Source organism: Cannabis sativa, chromosome 2 (assembly GCF_029168945.1).
Source record: "Cannabis sativa cultivar Pink pepper isolate KNU-18-1 chromosome 2, ASM2916894v1, whole genome shotgun sequence".
Lineage (NCBI taxonomy): Eukaryota > Viridiplantae > Streptophyta > Magnoliopsida > Rosales > Cannabaceae > Cannabis > Cannabis sativa.
This window is the reverse complement of record NC_083602.1, coordinates 86,888,514-86,915,282: the sequence shown is the minus strand read 5'-3', so window position 1 is coordinate 86,915,282 and position 26,769 is coordinate 86,888,514. Positions and strand designations below refer to the sequence as shown.

The following is a 26,769-nucleotide window of genomic DNA, read 5'->3' as shown; positions in this document are numbered from 1 at the left end:
CCGGTGGGGGGATCATTTGAAGGAATTTTATTTTACGAACTTAGGAGATTACCTAGGTCGGTCCCGGATGGGCTCCGGCCCTCCGGAACCTATTCCCTTAGGCCCGTCGGCTTACATAGCGTCCAGCTGGTTTCGGCCCTCGGACAGTTATCTTGGAGATGATGCTGCCAGCATTAAAGTTCGGGACTTTGCTGGGGCCGAATTAGGAAGTTCGGGTAGGAGTAGTTTATTTGCTGCACCTTTTATAAACAGTTTCTCACGAACTTCTAACACTTGCTTATTTTATTGGAACAGGTGCCTCCATGGATGCCATCCTGAAACAGCTTGTCGGGGTTCATACTCCCGTGGCTCCTCCGGCTTTCACCCCCTCTCCCCCGGCTCCTTCCTTGAAGGTTCCTTCTGGCGCTCCTCCCGAAACCATTGACTTAGTGGATGACGAGGAGGTGCTTCCGGGAGAAGGCCAAGGGAAAGGGTGGGACTTCTCGGAGGAAGCCGCCGAGGGTACTGGAGAGCCTCAAGCCCTTCCAGTGGTAGCAGAGGAGGACGAGGAGGAGCCTGAAGTGGCTCTGATTCGCAAGCGTAAGGGCAAGATGATTGCCCAGGACGAGCCGAAGAGGCCTCGGAGGGCCGACACTCCTGCTCATGGCCTAGACGGCGGGGTTTCCCCGATGGAGGAAAATCCTGCTCCTCCTCACATTGATCTTACCCCGATTCCGGGGGATGAGGTGAGGCAGGAGCTTCGCATAGCCAAACACAACTACGCTATGGACGAGTACTCCTGGGGTTATGCCGAGGTGGAGGCCCTTAGGAGGATTCTGCGAGCTGAGGTTGAGGCGAGCATCAACCATCCGGACTATCATGATCCGTGGAACCTCAACCTGGACCCCTTAACGGACTGGTTCCGTCCCCTCCTAGGGCCCACTTTGGCTCCCTTTGCCGCGGAAATGACCGGTGAGTTCGCTTCTCAGCTTACACGCTGCGCGCCCAAGCGGTTTGCCACTTGTGCCTCCTTGAACTCTATCTTCCAGGTCCAGGACCTCAGCCATTCCCTCACAGTAGTAAGTACTTTGCAATTTTTTGCGTTTCCTTTTTGTTGTTTGTATTTTGTTTTCTTCCTTTGAGAAATTTTTCCTTATACCCCGTTATGGTTCAGCTTGCTGCTGAGGCTGGTCGCCTCTCCAGGAACATCATAAACCATGGCTTCGCTCTGTCCGACTTTGGGGACATGAACGACGTCAGGAAGGTCCTCCAAGACCTCACGGCGGAGAGGCGAGATCTACCGGGAGGCTGCCGAGCGCCGGAAGCGACGGCAAGGCCAAGGAAGAGAAGGCCAAGGCCAAGGAAGAGGAGGCCACCCGGAGGGAGGCTCAGGCGGAGGCCATGATCCAGGCCGAGGCCCAGCGGAGAGGCAGGATGGAGGCCCATCATCAGGAGGAACTAAGGGCTCAAACCGAGGCTGCCGAGAAGGCCAGGCGAGATCTTCGGGAGGCCAGGGAGGCTTTGGATGAAATGGCCGCCAAGGTGAGGTCTCTAGAGGAGACTCACCAGTCGGATATCGAATCCAAGGCCGCTCTAGCTGCGGAGTTGAAGGAGCTTCGGGACTACAAAGATCAGTCTACCAGGAAGGCCAAGAGGGCCGAGCTCCTTTCTCCTGTCTCCTGCGCCCGGTGCCCGAAGCGCTTTGATGATGGTGTCTACATGGCTTGGGCCACCAATGATCAGAGTATCAAGCTTACTTTTTATCCCAAACCCGAGGACATGATTGCCAAATTTCGGGAAAAGAAGAAGAGGCTTGATGCTGAGCTTGAGGCACGGATTGGACCTCGTCTTCCACCGCGGCCGACCGAGCCGCCGTATTATTGACCCGCATTCTACCCGTTCTTCTTATAACTTTTTTTTTTTTTATTTATATATATATGCGATCTTTTTTTTTCACACTTATATATTTCAACCTGTCCTTTGGCTAAGGGTTTTTATACTTACGCTCTTTATTTTTGTGCATATTTTTTGACCTGCCCTTTGGGTCAGGATATTTTACTTAGATTGACCTGCCCTTTGGGTCAGGATATTTTACTTAGATTGACCTGCCCTTTGGGTCAGGATATTTTACTTAGATTGACCTGCCCTTTGGGTCAGGATATTTTACTTAGATTGTTTTTGTTTGTCCGTGCGGTATGCCCTAGTACCCCCCGGAGTGGCATAGAAACTTTGTTTTTAAGGCACTCGGTTTTATTTAATATAGAGGAGGCATATATTTGGACGGTACAAACCCTTTGAACAAAATCTAAGTTTAATTCGCTACTGGTAATATTTTCTGAGGTGATCGGCATTCCAGGCTCTTGGGACAGTAGTTCCGTCCATTCTTTTCAGTTTGTAAGTGCCAGAACCGATTTCGTCCTCGATTTCATATGGTCCTTCCCAATTTGGTCCAAGTACCCCCACTCCGGGTTCTTGGGTGGCTGGGAAAACCCTTCTTAGGACCATATCCCCAATAGCGAATTTTCTGTTTTTAACCTTGGAGTTAAAATACTTGGTCACCTTCTTTTGATAAGCGGCCATCCGTATTTGGGACTCATCCCGGAGTTCTTCGACTTGATCCAGAGCTTCTTGGAGCGGGGCACGATTGGTGGCGGATCGTAAGTCGTCCTCTGTGGGATGGGAATAATGTTTCCACCGGGACCATTGCTACACAACCGTACGCCATTGAGAACGGCGAGTGACCGGTTGTGGTTCTGGGGGTCGTCCGGTAGGCCCACAATACCCTTGGCAATTCTTCAGGCCAGTTATTTTTACAGGCCAGCAGCTTCTTTTTCACGGTGACCTTTAGGATTTTATTGATTGCTTCCGCCTGGCCGTTTGTCTGAGGCCGAGCTACCGCGGAGAAGCTTTTTACCACTCCGTGTTGGTTGCAAAAGTCAGTAAATTCCTCGCAATCAAATTGCTTTCCATTGTCTGAGACTATCTTGTGAGGCAAGCCGTATCGACACACTATGTTTTTGATAACAAAGTCCAACGCCTTCTTAGCAGTTATTGTCTTCATAGGCTCAGCCTCTGTCCACTTGGTGAAGTAGTCCACTGCTACTATTGCATACTTTACCCCTCCTTTTCCCGTAGGTAGAGACCCGATGAGATCTATGCCCCAGACCGCGAAGGGCCAGGGGCTGGTCATCAAAGTGATCTCATTTGGAGGAGCTCTCGGTATGTTCGCGTACCTTTGGCACGAGTCACACTTTTGGACATAGTCTATACAATCTTTTTTCATTGTTGGCCAGAAGTATCCCTGCCTCAATATTTTCTTTGAGAGGCTGGGTCCTCCCGTATGATCTCCACAGAACCCTTCATGGACCTCCAGCATGATTCGTCTAGCTTCAGGGTCCGATACACACCTTAAATAAGGCATGCTGAGTCCTCTCCGGTAGAGAATTTGATCCATCATTACATAACGATGAGCACCGATGCGAATCTTTCGAGACGATTGCCCTCTCTTGGGGCAACTCACCTGTGGTTATGTATTTTATTATGGGGACCATCCAGCTGGGTTCTTGCCCAACCGTTTGTGTGGTCTCTTTTATTTTGATGCTTGGCTCTGCCAAGCGTTCCACTGGTACTACCCCCAGCTCTTCGATTTCGCTGTCCGAGGCTAACTTAGCCAGACAGTCCGCGTGAGCGTTCTTTTCTCGGGGGATTCTTTCTATTTTATAGTCCGTGAACTCGTGGAGCAGTTCTCGGACCATTGCTACGTACGCGGCCATCCTTTCGCCGCGAGTTTGGTATTCTCCGGAAACTTGGTTTACGACCAGTTGAGAATCGCTGTAGACTTCCACCCTCTTGGCTCCTACAGCTTTGGCCAATTTTAGCCCTGCTATCAGGGCCTCATATTCGGCTTCATTATTCGAAGCTGTGAAGTTGAATCGGAGTGCTGCCTGGAGCCGCAACCCAGTAGGTGATATCATAGCCACTCCGGCTCCTGAACCATTCTCATTAGAAGCTCCATCCACAAATACTCTCCAAGTGGGGATGGGTGGCTCCGGTGTATTGGCTGTTGCCTCGGCTTCATTACATTCGGTGATGAAGTCCGCCAAGGCTTGGCCTTTTATGGAAATCCGGGGCACATAATGTAAGTCGAACTGACTCAGCTCCATTGCCCACTTGAGGAGTCTTCCGGATGCTTCAGGCTTCTGGAGAACTTGCCGGAGTGGATGATTGGTCAGAATTCTGATCGGATGGGCTTGGAAGTATGGTCTCAACTTCCTTGATGCCATCAGGAGGCAGAATACTAATTTTTCAATAACCGGGTACCTTGTCTCGGCCCCTACCATGCGTTTACTAACATAGTACACGGGGTGCTGAATTTTTTCTTCCTCCCGGACCAGTGCAGCACTGACCGCATGCTCGGAGACGGCCAAGTAAAGGAACAAGTCTTCTCCAAGGACGGGTTTTGATAGGATAGGAGGTTTGGCCATGTGGTCTTTTAACCTTTTGAATGCCTCCTCGCATTCATCTGTCCATTCGAACTTTTGGCATTTCTTCAGTATGTTGAAGAAGGGTATGCACTTGTCCGTGGACCGTGAGATAAAGCGGCTCAGTGCGGCTACCTTTCCGGTCAAACTTTGCACGTCCTTATGTTTCTTGGGGGATGGCATGTCCAGGAGAGCTTGGATTTTCTCCGGGTTCGCCTCGATCCCCCTTTGGCTGACTATGAAGCCCAGGAATTTTCCCGACTTGACCCCTAAGGTGCATTTTTTTGGATTGAGTTTCATGCCGTATCTCCGGACGACTTCGAAACATTCCTCTAAGTCGCTTGCATGGCTGTTGCATGCTTTGGATTTGACGAGCATGTCGTCTACATATACTTCCATGTTTCGTCCCAGGAGGCTTTTAAACATCCGGTTAACCATTCTTTGATAGGTTGCTCCGGCGTTTTCGATCCGAAAGGCATGACTAGGTAACGGTATACCCCACTTATCGGTCACGAAGCTAGTGCACTCACAGTGCATCGTATGCATTTTTATTTGGTTGTACCCAGCATAGGCATCCATGAAAGACAGCAGCTTAAATACGGACGTGGCGTCCACCATCTGGTCGATCCTGGGCAGCGGAAATCAGTCCTTTGGGCAGGCTTTGTTTAGATCTGTGAAATCTATACAAACCCGCCAAGTCCCGTTTGGCTTGGGCACCAGGACCGGATTGGCCAGCCATTCCGGATAGTATACGTCGCGGATCATGCTATTGGACAAAAGTTTATCCACCTCTTTCTCTAAGGCCTCGGCTTTCACCGAGTCGAGCGGGCGTCTCTTTGTCTTTGTACGGGGGCATGTCCGGGTTGACATTGAGTACATGGGTGATGACATGAGGGCTGATGCCGGTCATGTCTTCTTGGCGCCATGCAAAAATGTCGATGGCGCCCTTCAGTGTTTTTATTATTTTATCTTTTTCCTCCGGATCTAGGCTTCTCCCTATCCGGAGTACTTTGGTGGAGTCGTCGTCGCACACTGGTATTTCTTCGACGTCCTCCATTGGTTCTACGACCCTTTCGGATCCTATGCGAGGATCCAGCTCGTCTTCTTCAGCCTTCTCTATCTCAGGGGGCCCCCGGACCATGAGTACTGGCAAGTGGGTGGCAACATTGTAACATTGCCTGGCCTCTCCTTGATTTCCCCTCACCGTTCCGACTCTGGCTTCCTGGGTAGGGAATTTTAGGCATAGGTGTCGGATTGAAGTTATTGCACCAAAGTCGACGAGGGCCGGTCGGCCTAAGATTGCGTTGTAGGCTGTTGGACAGTCTACCACCACGAAGGTGCAATACTTGAATGTGCTTTGGGGGGTATCCGGGCACAGGGTAACTGGGAGCTTGACTTTTCCCATCGGGATTAGCGTTGTCCCGTTAAACCCTGTGAGCTGCGATCCACTAGGAGAGAGGTCCCGGTCGGTCAACCCTATCGCAGTGAAGGCTTCTTTGAAGAGCAAGTTCACGGAACTTCCATTGTCAATCAGGACCCTAGCCACCACTTTATTTGCGATGGGGGTCTCTATGACCCGGCGGGTCGTGATGAGGAAAACGCACCGTCTTGGCGTCTTCTTCCGTGAACGTTATGGGTTGGTCCATTAGCCGAGGCCTTTGAGCTGGGAGTTGAGTGACCTCCCACACCTCACTGTGTCTTGCGGCCTCGGCATATCTCTTTCGCTCCTTTCGAGTGTTTCCTCCGATATGGGGACCTCCGGAGATCATGGCTACCCGTCCATTAGGCCGGGGCGGTAGTCCGGGTATATGCTGGGTGTCACCTGCGGAGCACTGGAGGCAATACTCCCGCTGTACCCACAGTGTTCCGGAGGCATACCCCCTGCCACCGGCCCCGGGTTAAGGTGGGGCAACCTATTTTTGATCCACTCATAGAGGTGGCCCAAACGGATCAGATTCTCAATCTCATCTCTGAGATTTTTACACTCATTGGTCCTGTGGCCAATGTCGTTGTGGTACTCGCACCTTTTACTCGGATCTCTCCGGGAGCTGTCTCTGTACAATGGCTGGGGTCTCCGGTAGTGCGTATTCTGCCTTGTGGCAAAATATACACGTTCCTGAGAGTCCGTGAGCTTTGTGTGCGGGTGTATTGGGGTGTGTACCCCTTCTTTGGCGCTTCTCTCCCGTTCGGGTGCCGCCCTTGGAAGACCTTTTGCTTCTCGACCCACGGGTAGGGCTGTTAAGCTAGCGATCGGGGCAGCTTGTGAAGGGGTCCGTCCATTCACCCGGACGGGTTGCCGTAATGGGAAGATGCCGGGGGCAAAGCTTGGCCACGGCATGTATCCGAGAGTAGCGAAAACCGTATGCCACTTATCGGAGGGGTCGCGGTCGGGACGCACCCGAGGGCGATATTCCCGGCATGTATCCCGCTATCCGGTGGGATAATAGCCTCCGTAAGCCACGATGCGGGCTTCTTCGAGGTTAATATATTTTTGGACTCGCTTCGGAAGTCCCGAAGGCTAGCGCCGCCTTCTTGCTGTAATTCGTTCCGAAGGGAGTCCCGGTGCGGATTCTCGCTTGGAGAAGCGCAAGCTGTTGTCCGTCGTCGACCTTCTTGGTCTTCGAGGCTTCCTCTCGGAACCTCTTGATGTAATTCTTCAAGGTCTCGGTGGGCAGTTGCTTGATGTTGGTCAAGGCACTAACCTCCAAGTTGACCTTCCTAGCGGCGACAAATTGTCTCCGGAAGTTGGTTTGGAGTTTGTTCCAACATCCCACCGATCCTGGTTCCAATTTCTTGAACCATTCCTCTGCCGATCCGCTCAGAGTGAGGGGGAAGCATAAGCATTTGGCGTCATTGCTGACCCGCATGACTGTCATGACTCGGTTGAATCGTGACAAGTGATCACTGGGGTCGGAGTTCCCAGTATATGCCGCCATCTCTGGCATCTTGAAGTTTTTAGGGAGCTCCGCCTCCAGGATATGTTTGGCACAAGGCTCCCGATCCTCACTGTCCGAGTCGGAGTCATCTCCCTTCTGCCTCCGGGAGACTCGGGCAATATCTTTTCGAAGTATGGCAAGCTCTGCCATAATCCCTTCGTTTACAGTACCCGAGGAGACTACGGGTCTGTATCTTTTTTGGTCAAGGTGATCCCGGAGGTCACCTTGATTCCCATTAATTTGATTTCTCAGATCAATGGGTGGACATCTCTGTCCTCCTCTTCCTCTACCCCCTGGTTCCTGGTGCACGGAAACGCTTTTCCGGTCCCCTCGATCCTGAGGGCCAAGACTCCCTCTTTGGGGCTTGCCCCTCTCCGGACCTTTCCCTTTAGGGAAATCCGAGCGGACCTTTCGCGGATCCTGCGCCTTTTTCTTTCGACCAGGGGCAGAAGTAGGGTTTTTTGTTTGGTTTTCCTCAGCAGGGTGCCTTATAGGGCTAGGTTCCGTAGGCCTTTGCTGCTGGGAATTAGGCGAAGACGTCGCTGGCTCCCCGTCGAGTCCAGCGGCCATCGCCTTGGGATGCACGTGAATACCAGCTGCCTCCATGGCTTTCTGCATGGCTAGCATCACTTCATGCATTTTTTGATTTTGCACTTTCTGAGCTTCGATCTCAGCTTCATGATCGATAGCTTTTTGTCTGAGGAGCACCAGCTCTTGGTAGCTTCCATCATCATAAGCATACTCGTCGAGGTGTTCCTCGTGGTTTTCATCGGGAACTATTCCTTCTTCTTCTTCCTCGGACTCCTCTGCTGCCCTTGAGGCTACATCTTCCTCATTGGGATCTTGAGCGTCTTATAGAGGGCGAGGATGACGTGTAGCTCTTGTCTCCACCATTATCGTGAAGTTAAATGCTTTTTGTGAAGCAGCTTTCCTCAGCTCTCAATGAAAGCACCAAAATGTTGACCGAGGTTTTCGGCAACTATTAAAATATAATTATAATAATGAGCTGTAAGAAAGTGAGATGAAGACTTTTTACGTGGTTGGGGCGTTAATGAGCCTTAGTCCACGAGCCACTGCTATTAATGGATGTATTTAATACAGATTCTACACTTGAGAGAATGTTTTTCTCTTAAATACAGAGAATGCTCTTGGTGAGTTTTTTCTCTTCTTGCTCTTTTGCAACCAAGATTCTCCGACCCCCTTAAATGAGCTTTGAGGGGGGTATTTATAGTGTTTTGGTGGGGTAATCCCTAGAATTGTTCTTACACATGTGTCTGTAAGTATCCATAAAGTTGGGCATTTCCGATGAATATACCATGGGTGATGCATGGTCAAATCCCTAGGTGCTGTAGGGTTTTTATGGAGAACGTCCTTTTTGTCTTATGATTGACGTGACTCTTCGCAGAGTAGCCGTCGTTAGACTTAAATGATCATTACTGTAGCGCTGCTGTTCGGGGGTTGTGCCGTCAGACTTTATTGCGTGTTACAGTCCCAACACGCTTCCTCCCATGCAGCATTAAATGCGACTTGATTTCTCGGGAGAGACCTGACACATCCCGGAGGGCCTTCACGCTATACTAGCTTCCAGGAGTAACTTGTACTCCGGGTGTCTCCTCCGGGACCCATGCTAATAGCGCTTCCTGGTGGCATAAAAAGACTTAGCAAATCTTTCCAAGTTATCTGATCCACGTGTCCCCTCTTGACTGGTCCACGTATTTTGGGCGAATTTTGGAGCAACAAAACCAATTTTAAATTATTGTTATTTTGGTAGCAATTTTTATTTTATTTTTTAAAATGGTGGTAGCAATTTTTTTAATTATAACTAATTATATTAAAATAAAAGGAAATTCTATAATGCACCCCCTTAAAAGGGATACACTGATACATCTCTATCTGTTTTAGTATTCGAAATAATTTTTTGGTCAAATTTTTTCTCATTGTCATGTAAATTATATTTATTTAAGACAACATGCAAAATTTTAAGAAATTCGGAAAAGTTTAACACGCTGAAAATTGCGTACAAGTAGTATGTTGCACGCGTGACTATTTTATTTTATACGCGTGCAAAATGTATTGTTTGAACATTATTTTCTATATGGTAAATTATTTCGAATTTCTTAAAATTTTGTAGGATATCTTAAATAGCTATAACGTACATGAATATTAAAAAAATTAGACTAAAAAAGTTTTCTGGATGCCTAAAACAAGTAGAGGGTGACATAATACATCCATTTTAAGGGGTTGCATTGTAGAATCACCCTAAAATAAATATAGCATAATTTATTTTCTAAACAAAATAAAATAGGGAAATTCTATAATGCACCCCCTTAAAAGGGATACACCGATACATCTCTATTTGTTTTAGTATTAAAAAATAATTTTTTTAGTCATTTTTTCTCATGGTCATCTAAATTATAGTTATTTAAAACATCCTGCCAAAATTTTAAGAAACTCGGAAAAGTTTAATGTAATATCCTGATAAGTCTAATGGTAAATAATTTGGGTTTATATTTATATGATGGGTTAATTAGATAATAAGTGGGATTATAATTCTACTAATTTCTTTCGGCATAAAATTTAAATTTTGCTATAAGTGAGTAAATAAGCGTAATTTGTAAATTACGGAGATTTATATAGCATCTGTTAATGTAATATGAGCTATATGTGGAATAAAAATATTTTCAGGTTCGATGACCCTGAAGACTCGATATGTGGATAGATAAGCATAATTTGTTAATTACAGAGATTTATTTGAAATAAATGGATATAATATGAGTTATTTGTGAAATAAAAATATTTTTAAGTTCGGCGACCCTGGAGGCCCGATTGGAGGTCAAAAATGTCACAAGGGTTTTAGTTAGAAATATTGATGGGATTATTGGGATAAGTTGATTTTAGAAATACCAAAATATTTTGGGGTACTCGGAGTTGGCCAAATACCCTAAAAGTAGAAGTTTCTTAATGGCTAAGAAATAATAAGATAATTATTAATAATAAAATTTTTATTAATATATTATAATTACTATTTTATTATTATTATATATTATAAATATTATATTATTATTATTTTAATATATTAAACTTGTAACTTTTAGTTATCAATTTTGTTTTATTTATATTACATATATATATATATATTAAGTTTTAACATATAACAGTAGAGAAGAACGACGAACGAAATCTTCTTCCTCTTCCTTCAACAAAATTTTCTCTTTTTCTATCTATTTTCTTTGATTTTCAACCTGAAACCTAGTGATCTAAGCTCTGATAGTAGCGGGATAGCAAATTCTTAAAGGGGGAAAGCTTAAGGTATGATTTAATTTCGTTTTAAATTTAAAAACAATTGGTTTCGTATAGGGGTTTTGTGAATTAGAATAGTTATGAAGATTCTAGCCTTATAGGATTATTCTTGGGTAGTCATGGGACTAGTTCTGATGTTTACTTGTTGAATTTGAGGTTATTTTGAGTTAAAAATCGAGTTTTGAACTTTTGAAAGCTTAGTCCGAACGTTAATGGCGTTTTTCATTTAAGGGCTCGATTTTTATTTTTGTTACGTAAGGATGGTAATATTTATGGTATATATGCACCCTGAGAAGTTTGGAGTTATTTAGATAAGTTTTTGTAGTGTTTCGGTGTATGTGAAAATTGGAATTTTCAAGTTTTATAGTTTTTAGAAATTCCTAAGAGATCAGAAATCGTATTTTTGTCATAACTTTTGACTTGGGCGTCCGTTTTAGACATTCTATATACTGTTTTGAAGCTTGGTATGAGCTTTATATTGTTGACAACGTCCCACATGGAATAAATGGTAGAAAATTGAGTCATATACAAGAGCATGGGCTACTACACTCATTGCCAATTGGTTTTGAGATGGAACCCCATGATTCTCAACATGGTATCAAAGCCATATCCCTTGCGGGTAAGTGATCATATCCGATCTGCACCTATACAGATAGTGACCTTGTCCACTCTGATACGGTTCAAGATTGATGAGCAAAAAAATAGCCATCATCTTGAGGGGGAATATTGTGGACAACGTCCCACATGGAATAAATGGTAGAGAATTGAGCCATATACAAGAACATGGGCTACTCCAGACATTGCCAATTAGTTTTGAGATGGAACCCCATGATTCTCAACACTCTACAATATGGTGTATGTTTTAGAGCCAAAATATATTTTAGCGTATTTATACCGCGGGATTTGATAGAAAACCCTATATTGTCTTATGTAAATATTAAGTAGTGTTTTGGGATAAACACTTATTGGTTTACCGTTAGGGCCGAGATCATCGGGGATAGTTCTCCACTTGGGTTGGCCAAAATGTATGAACCTGGATTAAAGGTAAGAAAAGTATATTGTATTGCATAGTACGTTATACATAATACAATTAGTATTGCAATGAATTGATTAATATTGAGATATAGTTAATATTGTTATATAATGAAAAGATTGATTAGTTGAGTATCGATAATGTGATGATATTATGCATGTGATATATGGGCTCACCTGATTACGTGATGCGATTTCCTGGCGACTTACTGGGCATAAGTACGTGTAAAGACCGCTTAGTTTAATTTGGAAATTAGCGGATAATTAAGATTTAATTATGAAAATTATTTATAGATATTTAAATAATTATTTATGTTGTTATATTTGAATTCTGAATGCATTTTTATGTCATATAGTGAAATTTCATAATTTTGCATTTTCGGTGGCCGGCAACAGGGAACGCGGTGTATGGCTCAGTAGAATCACAATTTAGTATTTTAGTTTAATGGGACGATTTATTTAGACATTGGGAATGTCGGGATTAGTCTGGAATTTAGAGTTTTTTCAAAATACCCTTAAGTTCTCTTTAACCCCTTTTAGTGTTGGAAGGGCAAAATAGTCATTTTGCCTTTATGACATTTGTCTTTTGTGGATTTTTAAATATGTTAGTAATCTGATTTTCTATTTTGGTTTGGCTGAACAAATAAAGAAAAAAAATCATTTTTTATAATTCATTTTATACAAAATTGGAAAAAAGAAAGCAAAGTTGCATTTTTTCTCTCAAGAACTCTCTCTCCCTCTTTCGGTTTTGCTTGGGGCTGCTAGGGCTGGGATTTTTCTTTGCAATTCATGTATTTTCTGCAATTCTTAGAGTAATTCAAGTGGAGGTAACCTTTGTTCAAGCTTTTCTTTGTTTTCTTGAAGTTTAAGAAAAAATGAATTATTGCATGTTGGAGGAATTTGTGGTTGTGGCTGTTGTTATTGTAAAGACCGCTTAGTTTAATTTGGAAATTAGCAGTTAATCATGTTTAATTATGAAAATTATTTATAACTATTTAAATAATTATTTATATTGTTATTATTGAATTCTGAGATGCATTTTATGTTATTTAGTAGTTTTCATAATTTTGCATTTCCAGTGCCCGGTAACATCGAACTCAGTGTTTGGCTCAGTAAAATCACAACTTAGTATATTAGTAGTGTGGGACGGATTATTAGACATTGGGAATGTCGGGAATGGCCGGGAATTTAGAATTTCCCAAAATACTCCTTTAGTGTTATTTATGTTATTTTAGCATGGAGAGGCAAATTGGTCATTTTGCCCCATTGTTATTTTGTCCTTTAGTGGACTTAATAATTGGAAATTATGTGTTTTATTATGCTTTTTTTTGGCTGAAGTATTAGGGGTTAAGTTACTCTTATTTCATTTTTTCCAAAGTTAGAAAAGTTAGAAGTTAGAAAAATTCAAAGGCTCTCTTTTCTTCTCCCTAGTTCGGTTTTGAGCAGCTGGGTTTGGGGGGGGATTCTCTTGGATTTCAAGCTGGTTTTGGCATAGATGTTGTCCTCAAGTTGTTGGTAAGATCCTTGTAGCTCTTCCTCTTAGTTTCTTGAAGATTTTTGATGAAATGTTGATGTTTGCATGCTTAGTTTAAGTTGAGATTGTTGCTGTGATTCTGTAGTTGTTGCATGAGTTAGGGTTTGATTTCTGCAATTTTTATATACTTGAATATGTGATTTTAATCAGGGTTTATTGCATGATATGTTGCTTAGTCAAGTTTTGAGTTTTAGAACTCAATCTTTGACCTTTAATGGTGAATTGAGTTTCTGTGTGTGAAGCTCGGTTTTGTTGCTTTAGAAATGTTCTAAGGGATGTATAGAACAGGTCTGGAAGGTTTGAGGTCAATTGGATTTGATGTGGTTGAGTTATGAATTTTTGAATTTCTGCCTGCGAGGAACCGGAATTCCGGTTGTGAATCCGGAATTCCGATGGGTTTTGAAAATTCCCAGAACCGGAATTCCGGTTGGACAACCAGTTTGCCGGTTGGGTGAATTTTCAGAAACCCTAGTTTTCCTCGTTTTTATGTTATTTGGGCTATTGCCATGCTTTTTATCGATAGGGAAACTTTTAGTTCCTAGTTTAAGTCCCCGGGAAGTGATTTAGCGTATCACTTATAGTGTTGTGATTTTTATGGTTTAGGAGCCTGTAATCCGCCGCGCAGATAGTTCCAGTCAGGTTGACCGGCACACCTGAATTTGGAATTGAGGTAAGATTAGTATAACAGTATGCATATGTAGATTACATGTTTAGCGTGCATGTAGGAAGCCTGTTAGATTACATTAGATATGTATGTTGGCTTCGAACCATCCGACTGTATCACGTCGGTACAGGCTGGAGTATGACTAGCAGCTGGAGTATGACCCGGTTCGGCACCGATTAGGGTGACCTTTGTATCACGTCGCACAGCCGGAGTATGACCAGCAGCCGGAGTATGACCGGTTCGACCGATTAGGCTGATACTTAGGTTGGTGCGTACTATTTGACGTATCACGTCGGTACAGGCTGGAGTATGACCAGTTCGACCGATTAGGCTGATACTATAACATGTCGGTACAGGCTGGAGTATGACCAGCAGCCGGACTATGACCGGTTCGACCGATTAGGCTGTTACTTGTCAATAGTAGCGTCCCTACGAACGTTCAGAACTCAGTACCGTGTTGGACACGGCAGTTAGGGGGACTCAGTATCGTGTTGGACACGACAATTAGGGTTATGGTCAGGGGTATGGGCGTCTGATCATGACTGGGATTTATGTATGAGTATTATTATGCTTTTCTTACTGAGTCTGTCGACTCACAGTGCTATGTTTATGTGTAGGTAAGGGCAAGTCTAGAGCTGTGGAACCGTGAGGACGAGCCTATGAAGACTGTACATGTCGGGGCGGTTAGGCCTTGAGCGTACGATCATCGGGACAGCGAGGCTATTTTCGTAATTAGTCGCTAGGCGACAAGTATTTTATATAGATAGTAAAATTTTGTAAATGGTTTTGTAATCGGGATCCCGAGTATTTTGTATAAATATTTTATAAGTTTAATTAAAAGCAAAAATTTTAATTAATCACGTTTTTCCATAAACCTCGTTGATTAGCAACGAGCTGCACAGTATGTTTAAAATCACGTAATACGCCTATGCTAGTTAGGGTGTTACCATTTGGTATCAGAGCCGCCAGGTTGTCTTCCGAAGATCGTCACGACATGTATAATCATCATCAGCAGTTAGCTCGTTCTACGGTTCAGTAAGCTTTTATTGCTTTAGTAGTTTGTTTATTTTTATGAAATAAGAAAAGCCTGATAGGAAGCATGTTAGTAGCCTGATAGTAGAATAGGCGCATGTTTCGTTTTTAATTTCCAAATTAAGCGGCATTAGTAAGCTCTCGATGATCGTGACCTGAAGTGCCAACTCGGGGTTTCGAGGCTGTTCAGACTAGATGGACGCCAGATGAAATATTAGGAGTCAGGGCATCTCAGCGGGTCAGATCAAGGTCGAGGAGCTCAGTTTTTCCCCAAGTGTTACGGGCCGAGGTAGAGGTCCCAGGGGCAGGGCTCGTGGTCGGGGTGATGTCAACTCGCCACAGGCTGCCCAAGTCAATCAGGGAGCCCAGAATTGGGAGGTTAGGTTTGCTGAAATGCAAGCCATAATTGAAGAGCAAGACCTCGAGATACAGAGATTAAGGCAGCAGGGTGCTCCTGCAGTGCCTGTGCCACAAGTTCCAGTGGCACCCGCCCCTACTGCTCAGGCCAAAATAGTGGTGGCGGCCAACATAATGGAACCTTTGTATGAACGGTTCCGGAAGCAAGCACCTCCGGTCTTTCTGGGAGGTCCAGCTGTGATGAAGGCCGAACAGTGGCTAACGGTGATCACCAAAATTCTGAATTTTATGGGTGTCACCGGTTTTGACAGAGTGGTGTGTGCCACCTTCCAGTTCCAGGAAGACGTTCTTGTCTGGTGGGACATGGTGTCTCAGATCCATGACGTCACCACCATGACCTGGGAAAGGTTCTAGGAACTCTTCAACGCCAAGTATTATAACGAGGCGGTCAGAAGCGCCAAGAGGAAAGAGTTCACCCACCTGACCCAGCGGCAGAATATGAGCGTGACTGAGTATACTACTCAGTTCGACAGGTTGGCGAGGTTAGCCTCGGGTATAGTGCCAACCGACTTCAGCAAGAAAGAGAAGTACCTGGACGGGTTAAATGCGAAGATTAAACATGACTTAATGATCACCACTGACGACAAGACCACCTATGCTGAGATGGTGGAGAAGGCACTGCGAGCTGAGGGCGCAGTTTGGTGTATGTCGGAGTCAGCTAGTACTCCGGCGAGTGGCGGGGCTCCTACCCCTCCTGCATCAGGCTTTAGCAGGGGGAGTAGCGGTTCGGTCATGGACCAGAAGAGGAGAGCATCCACTGCATCTGGTGGCTCGAGTCAGAACAAGAGGTTCCGAGGGAACCAGAATAGAGGTAGTCGTCCTGGTGGTGCAGAGACCCGGTTCTCCTATCCCGAGTGCCCCAGCTGCAAAAGGCACCATCGGGGTGAATGCAAAGGTCAGGGATGCTTTCACTGTGGCATGCCCAGACACTTCAAGAGGGATTGTCCCCAGCTCCGCTCAGAGGCACCGAGGGCTCCGGCGATACCCACTCCAGCTAGGGTGTTCGCCATCACTCAGGCTGATGCAGATGCCAGCCCCTCAGTTGTAACAGGTCAGCTTTTTGTTAATAACTCGTTTTACTCAGTACTATTTGATTCTGGGGCTACACATTCTTATGTGGCAGCCAGAGTCTTTAGTAAATTAGATAGACCGTATGATAGATATGAATCAGGGTTTGGAGACCTATTACCTGGCGGAGAGTTAGTTATCTCCAAAAGGTGGATTAGGTCTATGCCGATCACAATAGATGGTAGAGAGTTAAGTGCTGACTTGATAGAGATGAGCTTAGTAGAGTTCGATATTATTTTAGGAATGGATTTCCTATCTAAATATTCGTCGAGTATTGATTGCAAAAGGAAGATAGTGATCTTCCAACCGGAAAGTGAAGAACCTTTTGTGTTTGTTGGTTCAGTTCGGGGATCTCGGATCCCGGTGATTTCGGCCATGTCAGGTAGAGAATTATTGCATGGCGGTTGTTTAGGGTTTCTGGCCGTGGTGGTGGACACCACTCGGCCAGATACCATTCGGCCAGAGGACATGAAGGTGGTTCGGGAATTTTTAGATGTTTTTCCCGAAGAACTTCCAGGGTTACCACCTCAGCGGGAGATTGACTTTGTAATAGATTTGGCGCCAGGGGTGGAACCGGTTTCCAAGGCTCCATATAGAATGGCTCCAGCTGAACTTAAGGAGTTAAAGATTCAGCTCCAAGGGTTGCTTGACATAGGGTTTATCCGGCCTAGTGTGTCACCCTGGGGAGCCCCGGTTTTATTCGTCAAGAAGAAAGATGGAACTATGAGGATGTGCATCGATTACAGAGAATTGAACAAGCTGGCAGTGAAGAATAAATATCCATTACCTAGGATCGATGATTTGTTCGATCAGCTTCAGGGGAAGACGGTCTTTTCTAAGATTGATCTCCGTTCGGGTTATCATCAGTTGAAAATCCGAGAGGAGGACATTCCGAAGATGGCTTTCCGCACTAGGTATGGACATTATGAATTTTTGGTTATGTCGTTTGGACTAACCAATGCTCCTACAGCATTCATGGATTTGATGAATAGAGTATTCAAGGATTTCCTCGATATCTGTGTGATTGTGTTTATCGATGACATCCTTGTGTACTCTCAGTCTGAAGAGGAGCATGAGTTACATCTTCAGATGGTACTGTAACGGCTTCGGGAACACAAGCTTTATGCCAAGTTCAAGAAATGCGAATTTTGGCTATCTCAGGTGTCCTTCTTAGGGAACATTGTGAGCAAAGATGGGATCAAGGTGGATCCCGGGAAGATCGAATCCGTCAGGGATTGGCCGAGACCGAAGACAGTGACAGAGATTAGAAGCTTCTTGGGTTTAGCTGGGTACTATCGTAGGTTCGTGGAAGGGTTTTCAAAAATTTCAATGCCCCTAACCGAACTTACAAAGAAGAATCAGCGGTTTGTCTTGTCAAACAAGTGCGAAGCTAGTTTTCAGGAGCTGAAGCAGAGGTTGATTACCGCTCCAGTGCTTGCTTTGCCTTCAGACAATCAGAAGTTTGTAGTTTATTGTGATGCATCCAGACAGGGTCTGGGGTGTGTGTTGATGCAAGCCGATCGGGTCATCGCTTATGCTTCCCGTCAGTTAAAGGATTATGAACAGCGATACCCGACTCATGATCTAGAGTTGACCGCGGTGGTTTTTGCATTGAAGATTTGGCGGCATTACCTTTACGGAGAAAGGTGTGAAATCTATACCGACCATAAAAGTCTCAAGTATTTCTTTACTCAGAAAGATTTGAACATGAGACAGAGGCGTTGGTTGGAATTAGTGAAAGATTACGATTGTGAGATTCTCTATCACCCTGGGAAGGCCAATTAAGTGGCTGATGCCCAGAGCAGGAAGGGTCCCGGGAAAGTAGCTAGCATGGTTCAAATCTCGCCTCAGCTAGCAGAGGATATGGTTAGATTCGGCATTGAGTTTGTGGTAGGTCAGCTTCACAACTTAACGCTGCAATCTGATCTGTTGGAAAGAATTAAAGCCGCTCAGATGACTGATCCAGAGTTAGTGAAGATCAGAGATGAGGTTTTGGCTGGTCAAGCCAGGGACTTTTCAGTGTCAGACAACGGGATGCTTTTGTATAAAGCTAGGGTTTGTGTTCCGAATAGTGTGGAACTCAGGAATGAGATCTTTGAGGAGGCTCATTCTACCCCTTATTCTCTGCATCCCGGCACCACTAAGATGTACCAAGATCTTAAACCGTACTTCTGGTGGAGCGGTATGAAGAAGAATTTGGTAGAATTCGTATCGAGGTGCCTCACTTGTCAGCAGATTAAGGCTGAACATTAGAAACCAGCAGGGTTGTTGCAGCCTTTAACCCTACCGGAATGGAAGTGGGAAGATATCACGATGGATTTCGTGGTCGGGTTACCTAGGACCACGGGTTTGTTTGATTCCATCTGGGTATTGGTGGATCGATTGATGAAATCTGCTCATTTTCTGCCTGTTAGAACAACATTTACAGTGGATCAGTTGGCAGAATTGTATGTCAGAGAGATTGTAAGACTTCACGGGGTACCGAAGTCTATAGTTTCGGATAGGGATCCGAAGTTCACCTCCAAATTTTGGCAGAGTTTGCAACGAGCAATGGGTACAAAGCTGAAATTCAGTACAGCTTTCCATCCTCAGACTGATGGTCAGTCCGAAAGGACAATTCAGATATTGGAGGACATGTTACGAGCCTGTGTTATGGACTTTGAAGGCTTTGGAATAAATATCTACCGTTGATAGAATTTTTCTTACAACAACAATTTTCAGAGTACGATAGGGATGGCTCCCTATGAAATGTTATACGGTAGAAAGTGTAGATCTCCCATCCACTGGGATGAGACAGGGGAGAGAAAATACTTAGGTCCAGAGTCAGTGCAGCGAACCAATGAGGCAATAGAGAAGATAAAAGCTAGAATGCTTGCCTCACAGAGTAGACAGAAAAGTTATGCAGATCCGAAATGCAGAGATGTTGAGTTCCAAGTAGGGGACCATGTGTTTTTACGGGTATCTCCAATGAAGGGGATCCCTCTCATATACTCAGTTATGAGAGCCTAGAACTGCAGCCAGATATGTCTTACGAAGAACAACCAGTGCAGATCCTGGATAGAAAGGATAAAGTCCTTCGGAATAGGACCATAGCTTTGGTCAAAGTTCTCTGGAGAAACAGCAAGGTGGAGGAAGCCACCTGGGAGCTAGAATCAGATATGAGAGCTCAATATCCAGAGTTATTCAGGTTAGATTTCGGGGACGAAATCCTTTTAAGGGGGGAATAGTTGTAAAGACCGCTTAGTTTAATTTGGAAATTAGCAGTTAATCATGTTTAATTATGAAAATTATTTATAGCTATTTAAATAATTATTTATACTGTTATTATTGAATTCTGAGATGCATTTTATGTTGTTTAGTAGTTTTCATAATTTTGCATTTCCGGTGCCCGGAACATGGAACTCGGTGTTTGGCTCAGTAAAATCACAACTTAGTATGTTAGTAGTGTGGGACGGATTATTAGACATTGGGAATGTCGGGAATGGCCGGGAATTTAGAATTTCCCAAAATACCCCTTTAGTGTTATTTATGTTATTTTAGCATGGAGGGGCAAATTGGTCATTTTGCCCCATTGTTATTTTGTCCTTTAGTGGACTTAATAATTGGAAATTATGTGTTTTATTATGCTTTTTGTTGGCTGAAGTATTAGGGGTTAAGTTACTCTTATTTCATTTTTCCAAAGTTAGAAAAGTTAGAAAGTTAGAAAAATTCAAAGGCTCTCTTTTCTTCTCCCTAGTTCGGTTTTGAGCAGCTGGGTTTGGGGGGGGGGGATTCTCTTGGATTTCAAGCTGGTTTTGGCATAGATGTTGTCCTCAAGTTGTTGGTAAGATCATTGTAGCTCTTCCTCTTAGTTTCTTGAAGATTTTTGATGAAATGTTGATGTTTGCATGCTTAGTTTAAGTTGAGATTGTTGCTGTGATTCTGTAGTTGTTGCATGAGTTAGGGTTTGATTTCTGCAGTTTTTATATACTTGAATATGTGATTTTAATCAGGGTTTATTGCATGATATGTTGCTTAGTCAAGTTTTGAGTTTTAGAACTCAATCTTTGACCTTTAATGGTGAATTGAGTTTCTGTGTGTGAAGCTCGGTTTTGTTGCTTTAGAAATGTTCTAGGGGATATATAGAACAGGTCTGGAAGGTTTGAGGTTAATTGGATTTGATTTGGTTGAGTTATGAATTTTTGAATTTCTGCCTGCGAGGAACTGGAATTCCGGTTGTGCATCCGGAATTCCGATAGGTTTTGAAAATTCCCAAAACCGGAATTCCGGTTGGACAACCGGTCTGCCGGTTGGGTGATTTTCAAAAAACCTAGTTTTCCTCGTTTTTATGTTATTTGGGGTATTGCCATGCTTTTTATCGATAGGGAAACTTTTAGTTCCTAGTTTAAGTCCCCGGGAAGTGATTTAGCGTATCACTTATAGTGTTGTGATTTTTATGGTTTAGGAGCCTGTAATCCGCCGCGCAGATAGTTCAAGTGAGGTTGACCGGCACACCTGAATTCGGAATTGAGGTAATATTAGTATAACAGTATGCATATGTAGATTACATGTTTAGCGTGCATGTAGGAAGCCTGTTAGATTACATTAGATATGTATGTTGGCTTCGAACCATCCGACTGTGTCACGTCGGTACAGGCTGGAGTATGACCAGTTCGACCGATTAGGCTGATACTGTAACACGTCGGTACAGGCTGGAGTATGACCAGCAGCCGGAGTATGACCGGTTCGACCGATTAGGCTGTTACTTGTCAATAGTACCGTCCCTATGAACGTTCAGAACTCAGTACCGTGTTGGACACGGCAGTTAGGGGGACTCAGTATCGTGTTGGACACGGCAGTTAGGGTTATGGTCAGGGGTATGGGCGTCTGATCATGACCGGGATTTATGTATGAGTATTATTATGCTTTTCTTACTGAGTCTGTCGACTCACAGTGCTATGTTTATGTGTAGGTAAGGGCAAGTCTAGAGCTGTGGAACCGTGAGGACGAGCCTATGAAGATTGTACATGTCAGGGCGGTTAGGCCTGGAGCGTACGATCATCGGGACAGCGAGGCTATTTTTGTAATTAGTCGCTAGGCGACAAGTATTTTATATAGACAGTAAACTTTTGTAAATGGTTTTGTAATCGGGATCCCGAGTATTTTGTATAAATATTTTACAAGTTTAATTAAAAAGCAAAAATTTTAATTAATCACGTTTTTCCATAAACCTCGTTGATTAGCAACGAGCTGCACAGTATGTTTAAAATCACGTAATACGCCTATGCTAGTTAGGGTGTTACAGTTATTGTTTATTGTTGTCTTCTTGAGTTTAAATATGTTTAATTGAGTAGAATAGAGCAGGTTTTGATGTATGATTAGTTGATTTTAAGCAAGTATGGAGTTTTGAACTAAAACTTGGGTTTTTTATGGGTGATATGTTGTTTTTGCTTGCTGTAGCTGCTGTGGTTATTGTTGTTGTGTTCAACAGTTTAGATATGAGTTTTTAAGTGGTTTAATACATGAGTTAGGGATTTTTTGAAGGGTTAGTCAAGTTTTGAGTTTTTGAACTCGATCTTGAACCTTCAATGGTGAAACTCGTTTCTGTGATTAAAGCTTGGTTTTATTGCTTTGGAATTGTTCATTAGGGTCTAATTAGTAGGTTTGGAAGGTTGCATGAAGTTTGGGGTTGTTTTGTGTGAGAAATGAAATTTTTAAGGTTTGCGGCACTGAACCGGAATTCAGGTTTAGTATGGCCTATAGGAACTGAAATTCCAGTTGGTGTCCTGGATTCCTCCCAGAATCAGAATTCCGGTTGTAGAACCTGTCTACCGGTTGGGAAAAATTTAGGAACCCTAGTTCTTCCCATTTTTGTGTTATTTAGGGTATTGCCATGTTATTTATCGATAAGGCTAGAGTATGACTAGCGCACCGAGTATAGGCTGTTACTCTGTCAAAAGTACCGTCGTACGAACGTTCGAGACTCAGTACCGTGTGGGACACGGGGATTAGGGTTGTGGTCAAGGGTATGGGCGTCTGATCATAACCCGAGATATATGTATGTTTTATGATTTATGCTTTTCTTACTGAGTCTATCGACTCACAGTGCTATGTTTATGTGTAGGTAAGGGCAAGGCCAAAGCTGAGGAACCGTGAGGACGAACCGATGAAGATTGTACATGTCGGGGCGGTTAGGCTTAGAGATTACGATCCTCGGGACATTAGGGCTTCTGTAGTTAGTCGCTAGGCGACAAGTATTTTGTAATGAACAGTAAACCTTTTGTAAAGTATTTTGTAAATAGGATCCCAAAGTATTTTGTAGGAAATGTTATAAGTATTTAATTAAATAAGCAAAATTTTAATTAATCACGATTTTCATAAACCTCGTTGATTAGCAACGAGTTGCACAGTACGTTTAAAAATCACTTAACATGCATATGCTAGTTAGGGTGTTACAGTACGGGCGTCAGTGATATATGATGAGTACCGAGCGTAGGTACAAGCTCACTTGATTAGGTGATGCAATTTCCTTGCAATGTATTGGGCGTAAGTACGGGCGTCAGTGATATATGATGAGTACTGATCGTATGCACGAGCTCACCTGATTAGGTGATGTGATTTCTGGGCGACGTACTAGGCGTAAGTACGGGCATCAGTGATATATGATGAGTACCGAGCGTGGGTACAGGCTCCCCTGATTAGGTGATGTGATTTTCTTAGCAACGTACTAGGCGTAAGTACGTATGTCAGTGACTTATGATAAGTACCGGACGTAGGTACGAGCTCGTCTGATTAGACGATGCGATATATTGGTGCCATATTGTGGCATGGGCTCACTTGATTAGGTGATACAATTATATGATATATGGGTGTAGGTCTTTGGCACAGGCTCACCTCATTAAGTGATGTTGTTATGCGATATATGGGTGTCAGGCTATTGCACGGGCTTGCCTGATTAGGCAATGCAATATAGGATTATCAGATTAAAGCATCAACTTGCTTGATTAAGCAACGCGATGTTATGAAGATGGTTGCTTTATGAGGTAAAATATATGTAATTTATATGATTAAATGAATATGAATTCTATTATTGGTATAATAGTTTTGTATTACCAAATATCTGTATACTGATATTTATTCGTGGCAGATGCTGGTAGTGATTTGGATTTATCTTATGAATAGTGTGTGACGATTTGATTCTTATTGTGTATAAATGATAATATTCGAATAATAAACTATATGATTGTTATTATTACTTTTCTTGCTGAGTTCTTGTGACTCACTGGTGCTATGTGGTGCAGGTAAAGGCAAAGAAAAGCTTGATCAACCACGAGGTGAAAATCTTCTCCAGCAATGTACATATTGACCTCACCGGCCTGCGTGCCGAGTTTCCAGGAGTTGTTTTAGACTGGTTGTATCTGTTGTGTATTCTGATTTTGTGTTTAAATGGTTGTCGTATATATTTCTTTAGCAAAACTTTTTATAAAAGGGATCCCCGAAACACACTTTTTATGCTGTTATAATGTTCGTTTTTAGTATGTCACTAAAAGCCAAATGGAATAACTCATTAAATGGTAATTATGTCACCAAGAACCAAATGGAATAACTCATTACATACAGAATTAATAGAGTATAATTATAACTCGCTGACTGCACAGTCTTAAGCGAGACAAGAATGTACAAACTATCAATTTTTGTATTGACAAGAAACCATCTTGTCTCGAAAGGCGTCATCCCACGGGAAACATAGACAACACATAGCGAGGCATATACCTCGCTGTAAGTAAAGAAGTATCGACGAGGTGAATTAGTTATTAGAACACTTAGCGTATAATATCTGTTATAATAACTAAGTGTAATAACTTGAAAGACATGATTTTCCAGTCTGCAATGACTTATGGTCAAAGGGCAGTTCTTAAATTTTCTTTGTACACTGGTGCTCAAGCCATTGCTCAGATACGAGAAGACTAAGTCACTCACTTATTTACTAGGCGAGATGCCTCAACGGGATACATTTGGCGACGTGCCCATACCCATATCAGCATTGACCGCCTTAAAGACAGTTTAAATCACAGTTGTGTGATTCTCTAATATTATATGCACGTAATTAAGTGGAGCGTAATAAAAGCCCATAATTTCGGAGAATATTGTTATGAGATTCAAATTTGAATGTAATTAACTGCCAACCTATAATACTATAAATAAGGGCAGATTCTACAAAACAAGGGAGGAAAAATCTTAAAGAGAAAGACATGTATACTTATTGTAAAAACCCTAATCTTGTTTCCAGAATTATCTGAATAAGATAGACTTGTGGACTATGCAAAGTTAACTGTAAAACCACGTAAAAATCTTGGTTTCATCGTTATTATTTTCATTATATCTGTGCTTGATTTATTGCAAAATAGGCTCATAATCGTTAACAAAATAAAATAAATTTGAAAAAATTATTCTAATTTATGTTGATCTGAAATTAATAAAATTAGTTTCAATATAAATATAATTTTTCTATTTAATTAAATTTCTTGAAAAAATATTTAATATTTAAGTGGCCTGAACAAATTAACTTAAATATAGATTTTTTATTTAACTAAATATATCTAGAAAAATACCAAAAGTATTTAGATAACAACTATCTAGATATTTTATAAACAAATTATTGATTTTCTAATTAAAAATATAATATATTTTAGTCTATTTATTTTAAATAAATCATTGATAAAAAATTACTTGATTTAAGTTGATCTAAAATGAATTAAAAAATTAATTTTCAACTTTAATCTAATTTTCAAGATTTCAAAATATCTACATTTAAAAATAAATTTATTTTGAAAATTACAAAAAAATGATTATTTTTTAATTAAAATAAAATATACTTTGAAATTATTAGAATTCAAGTTAATCTGAAATAAAATAATCAAACTTGAATATAATTTTATATTTAATTAAATGTATTAAAATAGAAACAAATAATTAAGTATCTTGAATAAAATCAACTTGTAAATGATAATTTAGTTGACTAATATAAAAACTGAAATGGGCACTCAATCATTTATTGCGTTAAGCAAAGCTCGAACGAAATCATCGTTTCACTTCTTATAATTATAGAAGCTATAGATTCCTTATCTATGATAAGCGCTCTCACTCAATTATACTACCATGTTCCCAAGATATAAGTATTGGGAAGATCCACTTTGTCAACTTTAACGTACAAGTTAAAGAACCTAAATAATACATTTAAGCCAGAACCTAACCATCTTAGGATTAAGATCTATTGACCTAAGATCAACTAAGTGATATTTACTTAGAAAGATATAGCTATAAGTTTATGATATCTTATCTAATGTCAATATCAGTCCAGTCTGATGTATACTCCATACATCTGATACTAGCATACTTTTCCAATGTCCTGTAAAATGCATACCATTTATCCAAGGTGTAAGTGAACTTTATCGTTGATTATCACGTCAGTATAGATCTAGTGTACTAAAATATCATGGGACTTAAACTTTGAAACATATAATCATGATTATTTTCCACTGTTTAGACAACACTATAATCATGAATAATTATATGTTAAGGATTTAATAGAATTTATACATTAAACATATACTCATGAAAATAATCATGTAAACCATGCAACATAAAAGTTGATCTTTTATTAATTAGTAAATCTGATTATATTGAAATGGTTTTTTATTTAGGGCATGAAACCCCAACAAACTCCCACTTGCACTAATATAAAACTAAAAGTGTATTTCAATTAATCTTGTTATCCCGATTTTTGCACTCTGACGTGGCATCACATGATGGTGACACGTGGAATCAACTTTGAGTATCTGCTCGGAGGGTATAGTCCGAGCAGGATGCCTCATAGGCACGCCCGAGGAAAAGTGATCAGCAATCTGCGCAGATTGATAAACACTTACTGAGTTCAACTTTTGCATCTTGAGTCATCAAAGAAATCCCTATAACTTGGGGATCAGGTTACAGAGATATGGCAAGCTGTCCAAATCCCACGATAAGTGTACTCTGCATTTATCATGCAATCTTCTGCTTATATCCATTGTAACGAGAAGGGAAATACTTCCTCTCCAAGCTCATAACTCTATAAATAGTGACACATGCTCACTGGACAAAAGGTCGAGAGATTTTACCCTAGAGATATTATCGAAGAATTCATATTCAGAGATATTGTTGTAAGAGCTATAAGAAAAGGAATCTTTCTCCTTATTCTTGAGTCAATACAAATAACGAGGATTAGGCTATTACCAAACTGCTCGGGGCTGAACCTCTTTAAAATTCTTGTGTCTTTACATTGCTTTACTATATATCAATTGCTATAAA

The 26,769-nt window shown here is 42.2% G+C and overlaps 1 protein-coding gene across 1 annotated transcript; it reads left to right on the top strand.

Moving 5' to 3' along the window:
• Window positions 1–416: 416 nt before the first annotated feature.
• Window positions 417–24,393, top strand: LOC133034560 (uncharacterized). The gene is made up of 4 exons (XM_061109666.1): window positions 417–1,058; window positions 1,154–1,309; window positions 23,724–23,777; window positions 24,307–24,393. The coding sequence occupies exons 1-4, from the start codon at window positions 591–593 to the stop codon at window positions 24,391–24,393; spliced, it is 765 nt and encodes a 254-aa protein (XP_060965649.1). The 5' UTR covers window positions 417–590.
• The last annotated feature ends 2,376 nt before the right edge of the window (window positions 24,394–26,769 follow it).

What these genes read in the sequence shown, in the direction of transcription:
- LOC133034560 (XM_061109666.1), top strand. Translation starts at nt 591, where the DNA reads ATGATTGCCCAGGACGAGCCGAAGAGGCCTCGGAGGGCCGACACTCCT. An exon ending in TCAGCCATTCCCTCACAGTA is followed by an intron (nt 1,059 to 1,153) that starts GTAAGTACTTTG and finishes GTTATGGTTCAG; the next exon opens with CTTGCTGCTGAGGCTGGTCG. An exon ending in GCCGAGCGCCGGAAGCGACG is followed by an intron (nt 1,310 to 23,723) that starts GCAAGGCCAAGG and finishes TATGTGGTGCAG; the next exon opens with GTAAAGGCAAAGAAAAGCTT.